Below are 18,867 nucleotides of genomic sequence, written 5' to 3' on the forward strand. Positions count from 1 at the left end.
AATATGCAAACGCCACACACAAAGGCCGGAGTAGGAATCGAACCCTGCACCTCTGCACTGTGAGGCCGACGTGCTCACCAGTCGGTCGACGTGCTAACCAGTCACCCACGTGCAGTTCACGGCAGTAATACAAAATCAAATCAACATCTTTTTCAGTGTTGAACCTATGACAAACGGTGAAGCAATTGTGTTTGGGTCGACATTATTATTGGAACCCGATTATTTTGATGTTATGGTGTCTTGATTTTTATGGTACATCGTCTACACAGTATCATTTATTCCCATTTCGTTATGTATTGAGGAGGCCCAGTGATACACAACGTGGTCGTCAACAACTTTCTAGATGTAGGCCTCTCAGGAAGTGAATGTTAGGCTGTACTCGATATTATGTTGTAACCACAAGTTGGTGTGTACCACTCATGAAAAGGAATCTTATTTAATTTACTCTGACACATTGTGTGGATCTTTATTGCACTTTATGGTCTGACGTATATACAAATACAATTTGAGGTTTAAGCTACTTGTGGTTGTGGGTTCGGACCACGAAGAAATGAACGTATGCCATTTGCACTTGGATGATGAAAACCCAATTGTGAGTGAGAACTATTTGCATGGCATGGCAAGAGCATGAAAAGAGCGACGGCTTTTCCACTTCTCTTCTTATGGCGGAGGTGTATCTGCATGAAGATGATAACATTGCATCGCAACGAATGAATGCACACGCGAATACATGAAAACATGCAAATGCGTTCATTTGAACGTGAAAGATTTGCATAACAGCTCGGGCACTTGCTGAAAGCGGCTCCTTCACATGCAAAAAGGGCAAGGCAATCAAAACTACCAATCTGCTGAGGTTAAGGGGGGACATTGAATAGATTGAGTGCGAGTGTTGAAACTGTTGGTTTAGCAGTGCACCAAGATGACCTTCATGCAAAATTCAATAGGGGCACTCTGCATTGTCCCCAGAAATTACACCTTAAGAAGCCGGTGTCGTTACCAGAAAGTGATCGGGCCCCTTTCAAATAATTTTGCCTTCTAATTTTTTTATCCTCCATGTCTTAGGCTGGCATTCGATTCTCCGCCTGCTCAGCGCAGTAGTGACGAGCCGTGCTGCAGGATTTACCCGCATAAAACATTCATGCGCTAGCAGTGGCTATTCTTCACCGTGTTTTACAGCGGCAACAGTGAAAGGCTAAAGGTTGTTATCATTAGGCCATCGATTTCACCGTCGCTGTAATCGTCGCCTGCGGCTGGACCTGACTGAATGTTTTTCTTTCCTTCCTTATTGCGGGTTAAAAGATTTGCTGCAAATTGTATTTGGTTGAATCAAACCTTCGCGCTGGTTTCAACATCTAACTGTTCCTGTAATCGAGTAAGCGGGTTGACATTTTTTTTCTTAACCTGTTTCTGTAGTTGGTCCTTTTGATTTGAAATGTATTGAGTGGGTAGCTGTGCAGTGGGCAGCTTTTCAACACTTGAAAAATATACGATGTGTTCAAGAATTAATGGTCAAAGTTTGATAACTTTCATACTGTCTTGTTTGCCCTGTCATATTGAAAATATGAATCTTACTATATGAGTGTGTCTATCTTGGAAACCTTCAATGGCTTTTGGTCTTTCATTACCCTCCCACTGTTGCTGGGGTCTTGCCACTTGAATATAAATGAAGGATGATCACCGAGAGAGAAAAGAATAGCTTGGGGGGGACAATCTAGCAAAGCTCATTAAATGGCTTACATTACACTGCCCTCTCCAGGTGTGTGACTACATTGCTGCCATATGGGTCGGGAGGGGGGAAAAAACGAAACTGATGTGTCCTGATAATGAATACCAATTAAATGCACCTTTTTGAACACAAAAGGACATAAAAGCAGACTGAAAAAATTAACCACAGGACAAAGTAACTCGAAAACAGACTGTTGTGTGTGTCTTTGTCTTTATGTTCATATGTGATGTGTTTTAGTGAATATATGCCAGAGACAAATACTGTAACTCTTTGTGAATTCCACCAGTATTGATGATACTTCCATCATTCCATTCAATTCATACTTGCGGTATACTGTACATATAGTATTTCCAGTTAATTATTTTCTGATGGGGGGGTGCAATCAATAAATCAATCAATGTTTGCTCCCCCCTGAAAAAAAATGTTCATGAGAGGTTTGTTGGTTGAATGATTTCCGTGCCGCATGGCACTACTGTATTAAAAATATCCCCAAAAGCTAATGATCTCTGCAAATGGCGCTTATCTAATTGGAAACACCAGTCAGTTTTTAGCATCATTTGTCAATGACCTCCTCAATGTCTCCTTTGCGTGCTCACACACACACACACACACACACACACACACACACACACACACACACACACACACACACACACACACACACACGCGCGCGCGCGCGCGCTTTCTCTCCGTTGGACGTTTTAATCAGTTTTAAGGGAAATAATTGCTCAGGTAGACGTCTAAATATGGAGGTGTTTCAATTACGCGCCGTGTCTGGCTTGCGGCCAAATTATGCCTCAAAGAGACTAATCAAACCCGTATTAACCCAGCGTTGTATCATTGTGTGTATTGCGCGCATTCGAGTGTGGGCTTGAAATGACAACAGATCAGGATGTCTCTTGGGGCGTCTTGCAGATGCGCTGCGCCACATCTTAAAGCAGGTCAGGCTAAAGTAGGATCCTGCAGTACGGACTTCACACACCTTCACAAAGTCCTTTGAGGTCCACGTGAAGTTCATTTTTATTTAACTCTGGAAGGGCTTTTGTATGCTCCTTTCCAGCACCCACTGCTGTTTCGCTAGCAAATGGTAGCATATATATATTTTTTTGATTTTTATTTTTATCTGAATGGCTCGAAGGGTATTGTTCGTATTACTGTGGTGCTTTGAAGTTTGACCACAATGCATTCAAAAATTGGATCGGTCAACTCAAACTAAATTACTGGTCACACCAGTACGATAAAACCTTCAAACCTATCGTACATTTTGTGTCACGTCACGTATGATGATAGCAGGAGCCGCAAAAGTTGTTAAAAATTTGAACTGAATTGCATAACTTTCAGGATACCGCTACATAAAGTAGATTTATCACATATCAGTTATCTCATATCAAGTGTGAACGGGTTCGACATCAATATTCTTGGAATCACAGATGTTTCAAGCCTAAGCAAAGTCATTGGAAAGAAGTAGAATGACATTGAAGAAGAGCGTTTCTTTGGAATATATTGATCTTCCATTTTTGTCTCAATACATGACAACTATTCTCTGGCTTTCTGCATGAGACAGTAGCAGACATACAAGCAGCCTTCATGTGTCGCTCTTCTTTCATCGCTGATTGAATCCTCCGACAACAAAAGGTGTCTGGCCCGAATATGTCATTGTTTTCCGGAAAGCTACGCAGCCTGTCTAATTAAATATGGTCGTAGGTGTATGCAAAATATATGTTGAGTGAGTTTCATCAATCAACTGCCCTTTGCTCGTGACAGTACACACAGTGAAGCGCCTGTCTAGTCATGTCGTGCATTAATAATCTTAATAGGGCACCATTGCTGTTTTTAAACAACAGCGGCTGACAACTGTGGGCGACCATGCATGGCGCAGTTTTATGACTATAATCGTAAAATCAAACCTCAGTCTCATTTTCGGTACCACTGCAGTCTGGTTGCAAATGATGACTTGCAGGTTGATGAGTCTCTCAAGGTTGCTTTTTAAGTGGGAGGCAAAGCAGCTTCAGGTCTCATTTCAACTCAGACACGCATAAATTTTGCCACTGGGCAAATCAAACCTTCCTTTCGTTTTTTTTTTTTTTTTTCCTCCATCCCCAGCGTCCACTTTACCATCACCTCCTCCTCTTCATTTCTTCCTGCCTGCTTTCAGACACTGCGAATGGGACCCCAAATTGACATGAGCTCCAAGACAAACTAAAGCATTTCAGTCACATAAATTCCCCCTTCTGTTTACCTTTGAGGTCGAAATTTCCTGCAATGTAGCATTATTCACCAACATTGATGAAGACGCCAAGACGATTGGCCTGCCATCATTGTTTGTTGATTTCTTGTTGAGCTATTGTTCAATTTTCACTCAATGCCAAAAATCTCACCCTGTCATCTCTTGGCATGGAGTTCATCTGTTTTCTACCCACTATGGCATTCAGGCTCACACAGCTCACTGAGTGAGACACAGGGCACGCCCTGGACTGATTTCCCGTCAACCACATTCACATCAATGGCACAATTGGCAATTTTGAGTTTTCAGTTACCCTCACCTCTGTGTTTTTTTGACTGTGGGTGGAAGCCGGGATGCCCAGGGAGAACCCACACAACCACGTGATGAACATAGAGTGCATTCTATCTATCATAGAAAGGTCTGAGCTAGCAAAGGCACATAAGTAGGACAAGTTAAGCTCAAAACAGTTCCAGTGATTGACACTGTAACTTTGCTAATGAACATCCGTCTGTTAACTTTTGACAAGACCCAAGGATCTGTGGTATTTGTGGATGTTGCAGTCTTGATGTCTTCATCAAAATGTGAACTTTGGAACCAATTTTGCTGAAATTGGTTGGCAGCCGAAGCAGCACGGTGAATAAGTGGCTGTAGTCTAAATCTGATCCCAGAGGTCAGATGTTTGCGGTTTGAATCTCATTCTTCCTTGTGCGGACTCTACATGTTCCCCACATACTTGTGTGAGTTCCCTCATTCCACAGACATGCTTTTTAAATTTATGTCGACTGAATTATGTGACTGTGAATTATCCATTGGTGTGCTGTATATTCGATTTCCTATTGTGGGGTTGGGGGTGGGGGGGGGGCCTTCATGTGTCATTCAAATGACTAGCGACTAGTCCAGAATATAGCCAGCCCCACCCTGAAGTCACCTGAGATCATGTTTTCATCACCGATGCAGAGGAAAAAATGATTTAATTGATGGCCCTTTTCTTTCATGATGAAACAAAACAGTGAGGTGCAAAACAGGGCTGATGACCAAGTCATGATGTAACCTGTTTTTGACGAGTTTTTGTTGTCGAGTTGTTCTAGACTTGTGAGTGCACTGGAGTGAGTACCCATTAGCGTAGTTCTGTTAACATCATATTTTTCTGTTACTAGAATTAGATGACACACGTGTGAATGGAGTGCTGCTAATTTTAGTAGCGATTGTGTGTTTGCTTGAGCAAAGGCCGATCTCAAGTGGTGAAGTTAATGTATTTTACTGTTTTGTTTACGATTGATGTTTGTATTAGTGCATTGCATTGCCAAGGTGTTGAAAGATCATAGCCAAAGCCCCATTTACTTGTCATTTTTCATTTCCACCCACACCTATGGTCATCATTTCTCGGTAGTGACTGAAAGAACGAGGTCAAGCTTTAAAGTGGCTGCAACAAATTTCCTTTGAATGTGTCTGAACACAGCAATTTGGGGAAAAAAAACACTTCCAGCTGTGTCTACTCGATAATAAGAAGTGCCCGTTGAGGTGGCTGGGGCATCTATTTAGGACGCCCTCCACATGCCACCCTGCTATAGTGTTCCGGGCAACAGGGAGGAAACCCTGCAGCAAACGTCGGAAACGCTGGAGGGACTGTGCCTTACAGCTGGCCTGGGAAAGCCTCTGGGTCCTACCTGTCAAACTAGAACAGGTGGCCTGAGACTGGGAAGTCCTGGCACCTCTACTTAGACTGCTGCCCCTGCAATCCAGTCGTGGAGAAGCAAAAAAAAAAAAAGGATGAATTGCATTTGTTATTTTATTTAAACTTTTTCAGTGCCATGTTTGTAAGGGGAGAAATATTCCCCAAGGAGTAATGTCATTGCAATTGCAAATGTCATTGTTGTCAGTCAAGTCTTTAGCCTGTCAAGAACAGCATCCTTCTGACTTCACAATACAGCCTCATTAATACGAACGGAGTCTATACAACTGTCAACTTTCTTACAAGCAACTTTTTGCATTTCCTCAAGTCGGAAAGTGCTGTTCTGAGTATGGAGTTGTGAAGCCCGATCTTGCTTCTCTTTCCTCCATGGGACGTGTAAGCAGGTTAGCGATAGCTGCAGCGACCAGGTAAAGCATAACCATAGCAACATGTAACCCGGCAATGATTCAAACAAGTATTACGTTTCTGTCACAATCTACAAAACTGTGACGTGTATTGTTTACTTCCAATCAAAATCCTGTTGCCTCACAAGGGTTGATTGTCTGTTTACCACCCAATGGACTCCAATGTGTGAATGCACCATACCACCGGGAATCGGCAAAATCAGAGATTAACTGACAATGAGTAATTCTGTTGATTGGCTGGAATTGATTCTTAATTCATCACATGTTGAGGCTATTGAGACAAAATGTGTGCTACATGGCCAAACCCGGCAGTGGCCGTGTTGGTTCCTTCTCAATTATTTTGCTGTCCAAGGAAGACAACATGACGTCAGCTAGGGAAAGTTAAGCTCAGACTTGGACGATGGGAGCATTATTCTGTTAATATGACACTCGCATGGAAACAAGACTTGCAGACATTCAGAGAGAGATACTTCCTTCGCTTTAAAAATGAAATATAAAACAGACACAGATATAAAACAAACAACAATTTTTTAAAAAATTGTAAATTTGGTGGTAACAAAACGTGCCTTCCTGTACCGTGTGCGAACATAGTCTTAGGCTGCTGTCCAAATTAAACTATTCTTATCTTCAAAACGTGATATTTCGGGAACATTGTAAACCTACGACTCCCTGTACATCCCTGAAATATTTAAAATGGTGATTTTTGATTAATCTTATCCTTATCCAACACAAATTGCAACTGTAAGTCCGTAGCGATGTACAATGAAGTACTGTGACAAGACGTGTCAGTGGGACAGATGCCACGGTAGCATCCCCGCTGTACAAAATTCCAAATACAAAGCATAGGCTTAGCCAAATTGCACCTCTAGGCTGTGTGTTTGCTTGTGCATGTGTGTTGATTTTACGCTCGGGGAGAGACGAAGGCCACATCTGTGACTTTGTTTGCCGTGGCTGACTTTGCCGACTGAAGTCGCTCTGCCGCTTCTCCTAATTTTGTCCTTCCGTACTTCGCCGCACTCCCTTAGATTTGTCATTTGTTTTTCCGATTTGGCCCCTTGTCCTCTCTGTTGCGGTTATTTTCTCCTCAAACCCCTGCCCTCCCCGTCCCGTCGCAATTCATTACTCTCCTCCTTTCGGGTTCCCCCTCCCAAAGTAGTGTGTGTAGTACCCCTCCTCAATGCCTCCCCACCTCCATCTTTCCCTTCACTCAATGCCATGACTGGCCCAGTTAAACGTGGGGAGGGACGCAGCGGGCGGAGAGCCTGAGAGGTGAAGCGAGAAAGACAGACAAAAGAGTGGAGACAGTGTGAGAGTCAGCATCTGGGAAGAACAAACAAGTGCCACTGCCATCCCGCTAGGACACGCACACAAGCGCACAATGAATTGTCCGAACTTCACCTGGAACTTAAACAACATTTGACGGCCTCTGAAGTGGCGGCGGCGGGGGCGGAACGCCAAGTAGACAGCCCCTGCTCCCTCACGCTTACCGTTCCCGATGAGGGAACGCGGGGAATAACAATCCAGCCTCTGTGAAGAAGAAGCAGTAGACGGATGCTGCGCGCTCTCAGGATGGCGGAATACCGGCATATGGAGCGAGACTGAAGCAAGGAGTTAAAGAGGGGGGGTGGGGAGGGTGGCGAACGTGCAAGATTTTTTGCCTGTCAGAATCAGAGAGAGGGGGGAAGGCGGACGATGCATCTGTTCTTCCGAGAGAAATGGGAGGTGGAGGGGCTGCAGACGGTGGGCATCCTCCTGGTGGTGTGCAGCTCTCTCAAACTGATGCACTTTTTGGGGCTTATCGACCTTACCACGGCAGGTAAGATGAATGGTAAGCTAAACAATTGAGGGAGCGGTGCACGCCCACAAGCTACAATGATGACAAATAATGCTTGTAACAAAGTGTGACAAGGAACAAGTAAAAACGCAACTTTGATGGAATTTCATACCTCTCGAGCACTTCTTTGGGTGCAATTTTAAAGATGGGACGCTCAAAATGCATCTCAGTTCATCACCACTGCAAACCACAATCATAAACATGATGGTCAATGAAACCAATTAAGCCTTTCATGCACCCTGCAACCTGATAACATGATAAGCCGTCCACTGTAGTAACCGCTGTTGCTGAAAGGGTTAAATAGTAACTCAAGTATCTTCTGAAGCTCTTGAATATACCGCATCTCCGTTTTAAATCCTCATCCGATTTTATGGTGTTTGCACACTGCGATTGGCGGGCAACCAGTTCACGGTTCGCCTATTGCCCGAAGACAGCTGGGAAAGGCTCCAGCACGCCCGCGACCCTTGTGAGGAGAAGCTGATTAGAAAATGGATGGATGGTGTTTGCACAAAACTTCTCACCAGCGGTTTTCTCTCTACTAAACTGCGCCCAAGCGAGCCACTTTGCGGTTTGACGATCACGTTAATTTTGATTGACCATTTTTGAGCGCATATGCCATCAAATGTGATGATTGGATAAGTGTTGCGACACATGGTCATTTCATCATTAGACCAGAAAAAGAGAAATGAAAATATGAAGCCCTCTTTTCCGCTGTGACTGGGACAGCTTCCGCTTTCCTGGGAAGACTTTCTACAAGATATTGTAGTATGCACGTGGCAATTTTTGGTGTACCTGACCTACAGTGTGGCTAACTGTCTCTGTTATAGTTGATCCAAATGGTGGATTTTATTTTGTTTGTAAGTTGTTCTTTCACAACAAACACCTTCATGCACACCTTTGTGGATCTTGTTTTATGCACAAGCTTCCCACCAGGTTGGAATCATAAAATTCTCTGAAGTGATAAAAAAATAATGGTTATATGGCACCTCTATTTTGATTTACGTATATGCTTAAATGCGTTTTGTGTGCTCTCAAAAGTAAGTTAAGAGGACAGAAGCAATAAAAGATAGGGAAGGACATGTCACTAAATCTTTGCGGAGACTGGGGGGGAAATCATCCCTCCATCCACCCATCCATTGTGCAGCGCTTGTCCTCGTCAGGGTCGTGAGCGAGTTGGAGCCACACTGGACCGGTCACCAATCAATTGCATGGCACATGTAGACAAACAACCACTCACACTCAAATTTACACTCATCTAAGAAGGGGACATAGGCTACAAAGGAAAAAGAGAGATCGCACAAGTCCTTCTTTGGGAGTTAAGAGTACTTCCAGGTTTAAAAAAAAACTACTTGGGATTTAAGGTGCAGGGACTACCTGTGCTAGTGGCCAGCACTGGCCTGGAAATAGAGCGGCCGTTCGGGAAAATAAGTATATTTCCCAAAATTCCCATATGACCACCCCTGGTCAGCATATCGTGTCATCCTTCTCCATCGAAATCTATCTTCTGCATATTCCTCTCAAATACCAACTGCCCTCATTTCTTCCCTCATGACACCCATCAACCTTCTCTTTGGTCTCCCTCTCACTCTCTTTCCTGGAAGCTCCATACTCATCACCATCTACCGATGCACTCACTGTCTTCCTTTTGATTCCAAATCATCTAAGTTGTCCCTCTTTAATTTAACTTTCCCCCAAAACATCTAACCTTGCCTGTCCCTCTGATGAGCTCATTTTTAATCCTATCCAACCTGGTGACTCCTAAAGAAGATAATACTGTCATCTTAGATCGACCACAGTCACTGTCTGTTTTACCTCTTCTTTACAACAGTGTTCACTTGATTTTCTTGTCGCAGATTGGCAGTCTCAACTGTTGTCTTTTTTTTCCTCCCCTACATTTATGCAAAACATGGACACGTACAGCTGAACAATCTTGGTGTTGTGGTTTGTAGACGTGACAACGCTGCAGATATGAAGTGAAAGATTTAGTGGACTGTTGTTGTCACAATGGCCACAGCAGGAGTTGAGAACCAATTGAACCGTAACAACGGCAACCATGTCGCTGTCCACGCGAATAGATTCAACCAGGACAGCCCTGCCACAGAATGTTTTCAGGTGAAAGTGTACGCTTGTGTTAAGCTACCAGTAATTAACAACCACATAGAAGACTCTAATTCTCTTCCTGTAAAGGCCTGTTTGCTTTCATGGGTTTCGAAAATGTAACCTGGAAGCACATTAACATGAACTAGACTGGTGATTCCCAACTGGTGGGCTGGCAACCAAACTTGGTCACATACCCATTTTGGGTTGGTTGTGGACAGCTAGTAAATCAAATACTTGATTGTATCGTGATTTTTCTGGTACGATGCAGAGGTGTACTGGGTTCCCACACAAAACATTTTATGTAGGCAACAGGAAGTATAACTGTCTGGTGGTCAAGCCACTTGTTTTCTCCGTAAACAAACATAGTGGAGCTCAGTCTCCGGTTTGGCGGATGTTATGGCTGGCGATATGATTTTGGCAATAGGTTAACGGCGTTTTTATATGGTATTTAAAAATACAATTTACTTTTCGAGATTACTTTTGAAAACAAATCTTTGTTCATATTTCTGTAAAAATTGGTCACAACAGAAAAATGCAGAGGTAAGATTGAGAACTCGTGAATTGGACAATGCAGTGTGTGTAGAAATTGTGTGTGAAAGCTGAAAAGCTGAAGCTGTATTAAATTCAGTGGAATTAAATTAATTGTTCAAATAAAATGTGAGAGCCAGATTGGTTTGAACTGTGGAGGTAGCAACGGCCCGAACACAATTTAACTCAACAACTTTTGCTGTGATTGCAAATTTGAATTTTCACGACAAAACAAAACGTTTCTGGGTACAAAATATGATTCAGCCAGCTGCTGCCATTACACTATATCCAGTGTACATTGTTTTACAACAATACTTGACTAGATTTATAAATTGACATGGACCTGCAGCTAACAAGGAAAAAAAAAAGGGTGAATCGTCTTTGTTACAGTCAATGAATGGATCTAAGAGAACAACAGTCTCTCAAATATCCACACCCTCTCATTTAATGTTGCTAGTTTCCTCTTTGTATTATTGTAACACAGTTACAGTGGCAAGGGCAGTCTGCTTCTTCCTTCACAATTTTCCCATGTTGTTTGTGGCTCAATACAATATTTGGAGCTTCAATGATTTTTTTTCCTGACAAGAACACCAGGGGTAGCAGTTTTTCCCTTGTAGTGAGTTGATGTATGTGCAAATGTCGATTACCCGATGTGCAAAAAGAAATTGGAACTGGAATTAGTTTGTTTAGTTCAGTTTCGTTCGGTCATGTTGCTCAGTGCATTCAGAGCAACCTGTAATCACTGATGGTGTAGTAGTGTTTCATTTGCCTGGTTGACTGTGCAGGCAGCGTGGATTCAGTTCCCCCTCAGTGGTGTGAATGTGAGCATGAATGGTTGTCTGTCTGTTTCCGTAGGTGCCCTGTTATTTACTGGCAACCAATCGAGAGTGTGGTCAGTCTTTTTGTCCATTTGGCAGGGATAAACTCTAGCTCATCCATGACTGTGAACATGTTTAGCGGAATGCAAGATGGATGGATGGAAATAGACACCGTGTGAAGGCAGGACTTCAGCAATACTTGACTTTGCTGTGCTACTTTTATCACCAAGTGTGAGGCTGGTTTAAGAAGCGATACAGTCAATGTTTGGTCCCACTCATCCGGTCTTAATCTTCAGCAGTGCGCTGTATCAACACGCTGGCTGCATTCTCTTTGCCTTGAGAAACTCCTCTTATCTCTGGGGTTTATGAATTGAGAGGCTCCTTCAAAATGAACAGAGAAGAAATGTTTGCCAAGGAGCTATAAATAGAGCTGATGATTTTATTTTCTGAAGTGGAGTGAAGTTGTGATGGCCCGTCAGTGTGTACCAAGGGAAACTGTTAGACTAAATGCACAATCACCGCTGAGCGTAAGAAGCGTCATGAGGCTGATGAATGTTATCTTTCTTCTGGTTGTTTTAATAATGATAAGTTGGCGTGATGGCACAAAGCCAGAAGGAATGAGAGAGTAACAGACAGAGAATGTCCAAGAAGTTAACAAGTGTCGACTGCAAAGCAGAATTGGCCTCTATGGTTGCGGACACAAATAACGTAAACATTGCTAATTTTATATAGCCTGTAGGGGTGCACCTATTGAATATTTTGGTATGTGGATGTCCTGTCAAAAATTATTTTTGAATAATGATATATTGGGACCTTATAAAAATAGACAAATGTTGTCAAAAAACAACACAAAAGAAAATAACACATTTGACTTAATAACGAGCAACGTATTGGTTTTCATTTTTAGATATTCAATTTTGTTTTCTCTGAATTTTAACTGTACAAAGCAGCGAACTGTATTGTCTTTTGAAGAAACATCACTGATTACGGGACAAAATGACATCAGAACAATAATACAGATTTTGTAAACTAAAACAAGCTTGGCTATTCCCTTCCACTATATGATGCTCTACTGCAGGGGTGTCAAATTCATTTTTGTCGCGGGCCACATTGTAGTTTCGGTTTCCCCTGGATGGCCGTGAAACCATATAAACCACCTCCACATATTACATACACAGCGAGCAACAAATAAATGGCTAACTAGTTTTGACATCAGTAGTCAAGAATAATGGATTGTTTAAACATTGTAATTATTACATTATACAGTATATGAAAATTTGAAATTTTGTTTCAGACTATAGCAAGCATCATGGAAGTTGACCTGCTTGAATTGCTTACACGGGCCACATAAAATGATGTGACGGGCCAGATCTGGCCCCCGGGCCTTGACTTTGACACCTGTGCTGTCTGGACTGCTCACCAGCTAATTGCAGAGAAAAAGCACCAATAATGTCAAGCCCTTGTGTTTTGTTGCTTAAATGATACCATTGTTCCTTTCCCAGCTAGTCAAGTAGGCACAGATTTAGTGAAAAATCACTAACAGAGCCTGAAAGCTAATCTCGGTACGGTGCTTTACCCGGAAAAATACATCAATGGAATATATTAGTTATTTTCTTTGAGGCTCACTTGGCTAAATGTCTTAAAGCAGTTGTACAAGAGAAATGACAAGCGCAGCCTGCTTTCTTTGATTCGACACACACGCACACACACACACACAAAATTCTAAAGGGATCATGTGTTTGCATGCATATGTTTATTAAAAGGAGGTTAATCCCTCAGAGAGGCCTCGTTTTCCTAGAAACACTGATTTGTGCCATCGTATATTACAACACACAGCGTATTTCATGATTCCTGGAGGTGGGAAATCCAGAGAGGCGAGAGGAAGGGTTGCTTCCGAGCAAATTAATCACCATTTTATGATATTTGATTGTCCTAACAAGTGTGCCTAGTGACACAGTGACATTTTTCACACTGTATTTGCTTTTCGCTTGTATTTGTGTGCTAATAAAAATGTGTAATGATTCATGTAATCCGACTCAATGACATGTAAAATATAATTGTATGGAAAACGGTAATCAATACAGAGCCGTGCTGCTTTGTGTAATTTAGGCACACATCATGCTCTGTGGAATGCATTTTGAATCAAGATGGCTCAGTGAAAGTTTGTTGTTTTTGTTGGACAGATGGAGCAGGTTCTCACGAGAATTTAGTACCAAAAAGTAATTAGCTGAAAACAGACAGACAGAAATCTATTTAAATCACAATCATGTTAAATGTTTTTTTTCTTTTTCAAAACCGAATTCAACTTCATATCCGCTCTGAAAATAACAATTATTCAGCGTAATTAGCTGAAAACAGACAGACAGAAATCTATTCAAATCACAATCATGTTAAATGTTTTTTTCTTTTTCAAAACCGAATTGAACTTCATATCCGCTCTGAAAATAACAATTATTCAGCAGAATCGGCAATATGGCTGCATTCTAGTATGTAATCCAGTCACAATCTCAAACACACAAACCATTGCAGTTGCAAAATTTATAGCGGAGTGTGTTGCCCTAATACACCTCAATTCAGGCAGGTAAACATCGCTTTAAGATCGAAGTGTCTAAAATAATAACGAGAGCAACATTTATAATATCAAACCTGTTAAAGGCGACCATTGCAGTTGCAAAGTTTATAGCGGAGTGTGTTGCCCTAATTGACCTCAATTCAGTCAGGTAAACATTACTTTAAGATCGCAGTGTCTAAAATAATGAGAGCAACATTTATAATATCAAACCTGTTAAAGGCTGGACCTTTAATAAATTTTACGTGAGGCGTACGCTTATATGGCAAAGGTCAATATTTACCTTGCGAATTACCTTCAACAAAAAAAAAAACATATTGCTGAGGTGTACGCTTATATGGCAAAGGTCAATATTTACATATGTATCTTTTTTTTTGTCTCTTACAGGACCCTGTAGTCAAGTGGATGGGTCACTGGCGAATTACCGTCAACAAAAAAAAAGCATTAAAGATATACACAGCTGTATGTGATTGAAACCCACACGCTACACTACTGACTTGTTTCATACAATTTGAGATTCCAACCCCAGACGTGACAACTGTGAGGCCGATTCGCTAACCACTAATCCGCCGTGTTACCCATGCCAGTACAAAATAAACCATGTTTTCCACATTCTGAAATGCTCTTGCCTTTGTCTAATATGTAATTAAACATACTGGTTGTCATCACCGTTGCCTAAGGATACGGTGATGTAGCCTTAATAGTCTTGTGGAAAAACTCGAGTACACCCCCCTCAGTTCTTTGACGTCTTAATTGATCCCCCCTGGACCTCATCAGCTCCTCCTTGTTTCCTCAATCAAATCTGACTTCATTTTTGTTGTCACTGCTGTTATCTCGGTTGATTTATTGGCCATTGTCGCTCAAATGCATGTATCGCGGTAATATCATCTGAACTTAATCGACTGGCTGTCGCCAGACGTATGCTCTCAGTATTCCCGGTCTAGGGAGCAAGCTTTTAGGGTGGAATGCGGATTGCACAATGCATGCAAGGAGTGTGGTCTCAGTAGCCCTGCAGTCAGTAGCGTGCAGTGTGCATATGGCACCGCGCAAAGGGTAGAAATTTACCAGAATTAGCATCAGTATCCGTTTGGATCATTATGCTGCGAGTTGTTTCCTCGCTTCACATTTAGGAGCAGAGTTGCAGATTATCAATTTATTTCAGTGGCATCTTCTCAGTTTTGAAATGGTTAATTTTCTACCGCGATCCTTATACAGCGAGCAAACAATGGACTTTTCATTTCTGATCGTGTTGCTTCGTCACACAGTGGTTTACATAGTTCAATGACTCCCCTTGCTAAATTTGGTCACACACTGTCTTCCGTACTGATTAAAGTGAAGTTTCATACACATTCGTGTGTTTTTTTTTTTTTTGTTTGTTTTCTGTCATCATAAAATTGGTACTGATTAAAGTGAAGTTTCATACACGCTCGTGTGGTTTTTTTTTTTTGTTTGTTTTCTGTCATCATAAAATTTACACCAATCTACATGTGATTTAAAAAGAATAGCAAGATTCGATGCTGTTTACGAGCAACTGGAAGTGTTTTTGTTGTTGTTTTTCAGAATAGCAACACACCTCCCCAAAAAATAGTTGCGTGTCAGTGGTGAGATATTTTTAGAACAGGCCTGCGATCACCACATTTTTAACACCTGATTTAGAGTTTAAATGATCTCAACCAGGGGTCTAAATTTTAGACCTCAAGGCTGGCATGCCCGTTGCCGTGGTAACTAAAGAGCATGTGGTCATCCACTTTTTGGGCCCATGTTCACTTCCCTTATTCATTCTGTTTCCTCTGTGTATTTGTCCTGGTATAATATAGTGTTGGACTTGGAGGCGGTTAGAATGGTTTTGCAAATGAAATTCAAAAGTGAAGTGATATTCAGATGAACCGGTGTGGGATTGCTTTCTAAGGTTTTATGTGGATCTAAATATGGTGTTGGACTTGGAGGCGGTTAGAATGGTGTTGCAAATGAAATGTCATTCAAAAGTGAAGTGATATTCAGATGAACTGGTGTGGGATTGCTTTCTAAGGTTTTATGTGGATCTCATTACTTGGCCGGGTCAGCAGGCAATCAGAGCATGTCGGCGTGTTTTCATGTGTCTCCGGCATGATGTATGTACTAAGGCGTGTGTTGGTGTGTTTTTTCTTTTTCTCCTCGCATGCACTGTATGTAACCAGTGTTTCTAACCTTTGTGCTATGGTTGGTGATTACAGGCAATCCTTCCAACAGCCAAAGCAAAAAAAGCATAAAGCAGCGATTCCTCAAGCTGCTGCCGTGCTGCACGCCCTCGGCCGCTCCCTCAATCAGTCAAAGCAAGTCCTCCTTCACTTTATCCACGTTTTTTACTTTATCTTATGAGTCCTGCTTCTCTCGGGGATGAACACCAGGCCGCTGCCGACACGTTCTGGTGACAATGGCCCAAACAAACCACTTGAACACCATATTGGATACTTGGCTGCCTGATGTGTAGTGCAAGGAACACGGAACACCTGTGCTTTTATCGTTTTGGTTTTTGCCAGTGCATTCTGTTTTCCAACTGAAATGTCCCATTTCTCAGATTAGGCAAATTGTGTCCTTTTGTGTGTTCGCAATCGCAATTGGAGAGAAGGCAGGTTTTCTCTTTCATGGATTTAGATTTTTCACATCCCGCGAAGTGGCACAATTGGGAAAGTTAATGCTGTAGCTTGGAATTCATCTTTGGCATTGTTGTACCATTTTTGGTTTGTAAGCGTTTTTGGTTTTCTTTTCAAATTGTGATTGTGTTACAATTGTTTGTTTGAAACAGTCCTTAAGATGTGCAACTCAAATGGTACCACATGAATTTTAAAAAAGAAAAAAAACATCTTTTTCTCATTGATGCCCAAGTACACCTCTTCTCGGTATGTAATCTATATCAAGTACAAAAAGATTTCATGAGATTCAGTGAGCAGTAGATTTTGAAAAGTCACGTTCTTTTGTTATGTTTCAGAAATGTGCATCAGGCTAGCATCTTGACTGGGAGCATTTTGACATTTTGCAGATGATACGTGACAGACTTGGGTGCGATATTTAGTGAAATGTTGGCCTTTATTAACATGCTCACTTTCATTTTCTGCAGTGTTTTTGTTTAACTCACTTCTCATGCTTTCATATTACTCCTCATTTTCATTCAGTGCGAGGAAGTTAACATTTCATTTGAGGCCCCATTTATTTTGTATTTTAATATTTAAGTTTACTTTAGTTCACAATTTCTTAATTTATTGTATTTTTTTAAATGACTGTAGTTCCACAAATATAACTGCTCGCAGTTTATGGACTCAACTGCAGAAGAGTGAGGCCTACATTTGTACCGCACATAATATTGCCACTGCCAATGTCTATTAAATGGACTTCAAAGCAAAATAAAATGACTATTCGCGATAAGCGTAGCTCCACGGACACACACAATGTTGTTTAGAGTCCAGATCTGAGTCTGCTGGAACTGTAATTTCCAATAAATATGACATCTCCATATACTGTATTTTCTGCACTATAAGGCGCTTCGGAGTATAAGGCTCACCTTCAATAAATGGCCTAATTTAAAACTGTTTTCATATATAGGGCGCACCGCATTATATTATGCGGTTGCGTTATGCAACCACTATATGGAGTGACGCTCAAGGGAATACAATACAATACAACTTTATTTATAAAGAGCTTTCACAACCGCTGCAGCTGTAACAAAGCGCTTTACAGAACAATTATAATACTACGTCCAAGAAATCAAAATATTGATCCAGAAAATCGAATGCTTTTAGGTGCGCTTTATAGTGCGGAAAATACGGTCCTATAATATTCTCTTCAAAACCGCACAGGGAACTTTTTTTTTTTTTTTTTTTAGAACATGCCCTACGTCTGCATTCTTAAACTCAACCTCAGAGATTTTACTTCACTAGATGCTGCTGATTTGGTTAGCAACAGAGTCCAAAGGGAATTTAGCTTTTTAACGTGCGTGTGTTCAACCGTGTTCGATGGGACTCGGCAAATGTAAGAGTAGGGGACACAATTTGAGGAAAAACTGTGTTGGGAAGCATGTGTGAGTGCGTGCTTATTTGTTAGAGAGGGAGAGAGTTTTATGCACAATGACAGAGCTTTTATTGTTCATTTGAATGGGTTATAAAGGTAATAGCTTCTCGAGGTCGAGCTCGGGGTCGAGTGAGAATAAAATATGAAATGTCTGCTGGTTATGGTCTCTGCACATGTTTATATCGCACCGTCGTTTTCTCCTCAACTCACTTTACAACTTGGTTTCAGCTTGTATTTTTTTTTCCCTCCTTTTCAAATTGCTCTTTTCTTAATTGCTCCGTTTGTTGTGGTTGTCATCATACTGTGCCAAGAGTATGGCATGAGACATACACTGACATGCTTGTTGTAATGCTTACCCGAGTGTGTATGTGTGTGTCTCGCGCAGACAGCGTAGAAGATGACTTTGAGCTCTCCACCGTGTGCCACCGGCCGGAAAGCATGGATAAATTGCAGGAGCAGACCAAGTTCACCAAAAAGGAGCTGCAGGTTCTCTACAGGGGCTTCAAAAACGTAGGCCAACTGGAAGGAAAGACCACGCATGCATATGGCACGGTTATTTATTCTTCCATCTTGTTTCTTTGACATTTTTTGTTTGCCAGGAGTGTCCGAGCGGTGTGGTGAATGAGGAGAACTTTAAGAACATCTACTCGCAGTTCTTTCCCCAGGGAGGTGAGTCACAACTGATTTGTAGTCATCCCCCACTATTCAGAGAGGTTTTTGGGATGTTGGGAGCTTTTGCATTTCCTTTACGTTTGTGCTGCGTCTTTACAGATTCGAGTACGTATGCGCACTTCTTGTTTGAAGCCTTCGACACCGACAAGAACGGTTCAGTTAGCTTTGAGGTGATCTTTTTGTTCTTTCTATATCAGACACCCTTGGGCACACGAGCATGTTGCCGCTGTCGGAAGATCCATGATAATTTATTTA

General features: G+C 41.7%; 1 protein-coding gene across 8 annotated transcripts in view; it reads left to right on the plus strand.

The window, feature by feature from the left end:
• The window catches only part of LOC109512701 (Kv channel-interacting protein 2), a 110,214-nt gene that overhangs the window by 88,242 nt on the left and 3,105 nt on the right, over positions 1-18,867 (plus strand). For 2 of the 8 annotated variants that reach the window (XM_019864631.1, XM_019864630.1), the window contains exons 2-3: positions 18,326-18,450; positions 18,540-18,782. In XM_019864631.1, the coding sequence (XP_019720190.1) occupies positions 18,326-18,450; positions 18,540-18,782 (368 nt within the window). Of the gene's footprint in view, positions 1-7,284; positions 7,876-16,109; positions 16,209-18,325; positions 18,451-18,539; positions 18,783-18,867 lie in introns of those variants that run through there. The other 6 variants (XM_019864633.1, XM_019864634.1, XM_019864627.1 and 3 more) reach the window with 6 other exon arrangements.

Source organism: Hippocampus comes, unplaced genomic scaffold, assembly GCF_001891065.2.
Source record: "Hippocampus comes isolate QL1 unplaced genomic scaffold, H_comes_QL1_v1.1 scaffold108, whole genome shotgun sequence".
NCBI lineage: Eukaryota > Metazoa > Chordata > Actinopteri > Syngnathiformes > Syngnathidae > Hippocampus > Hippocampus comes.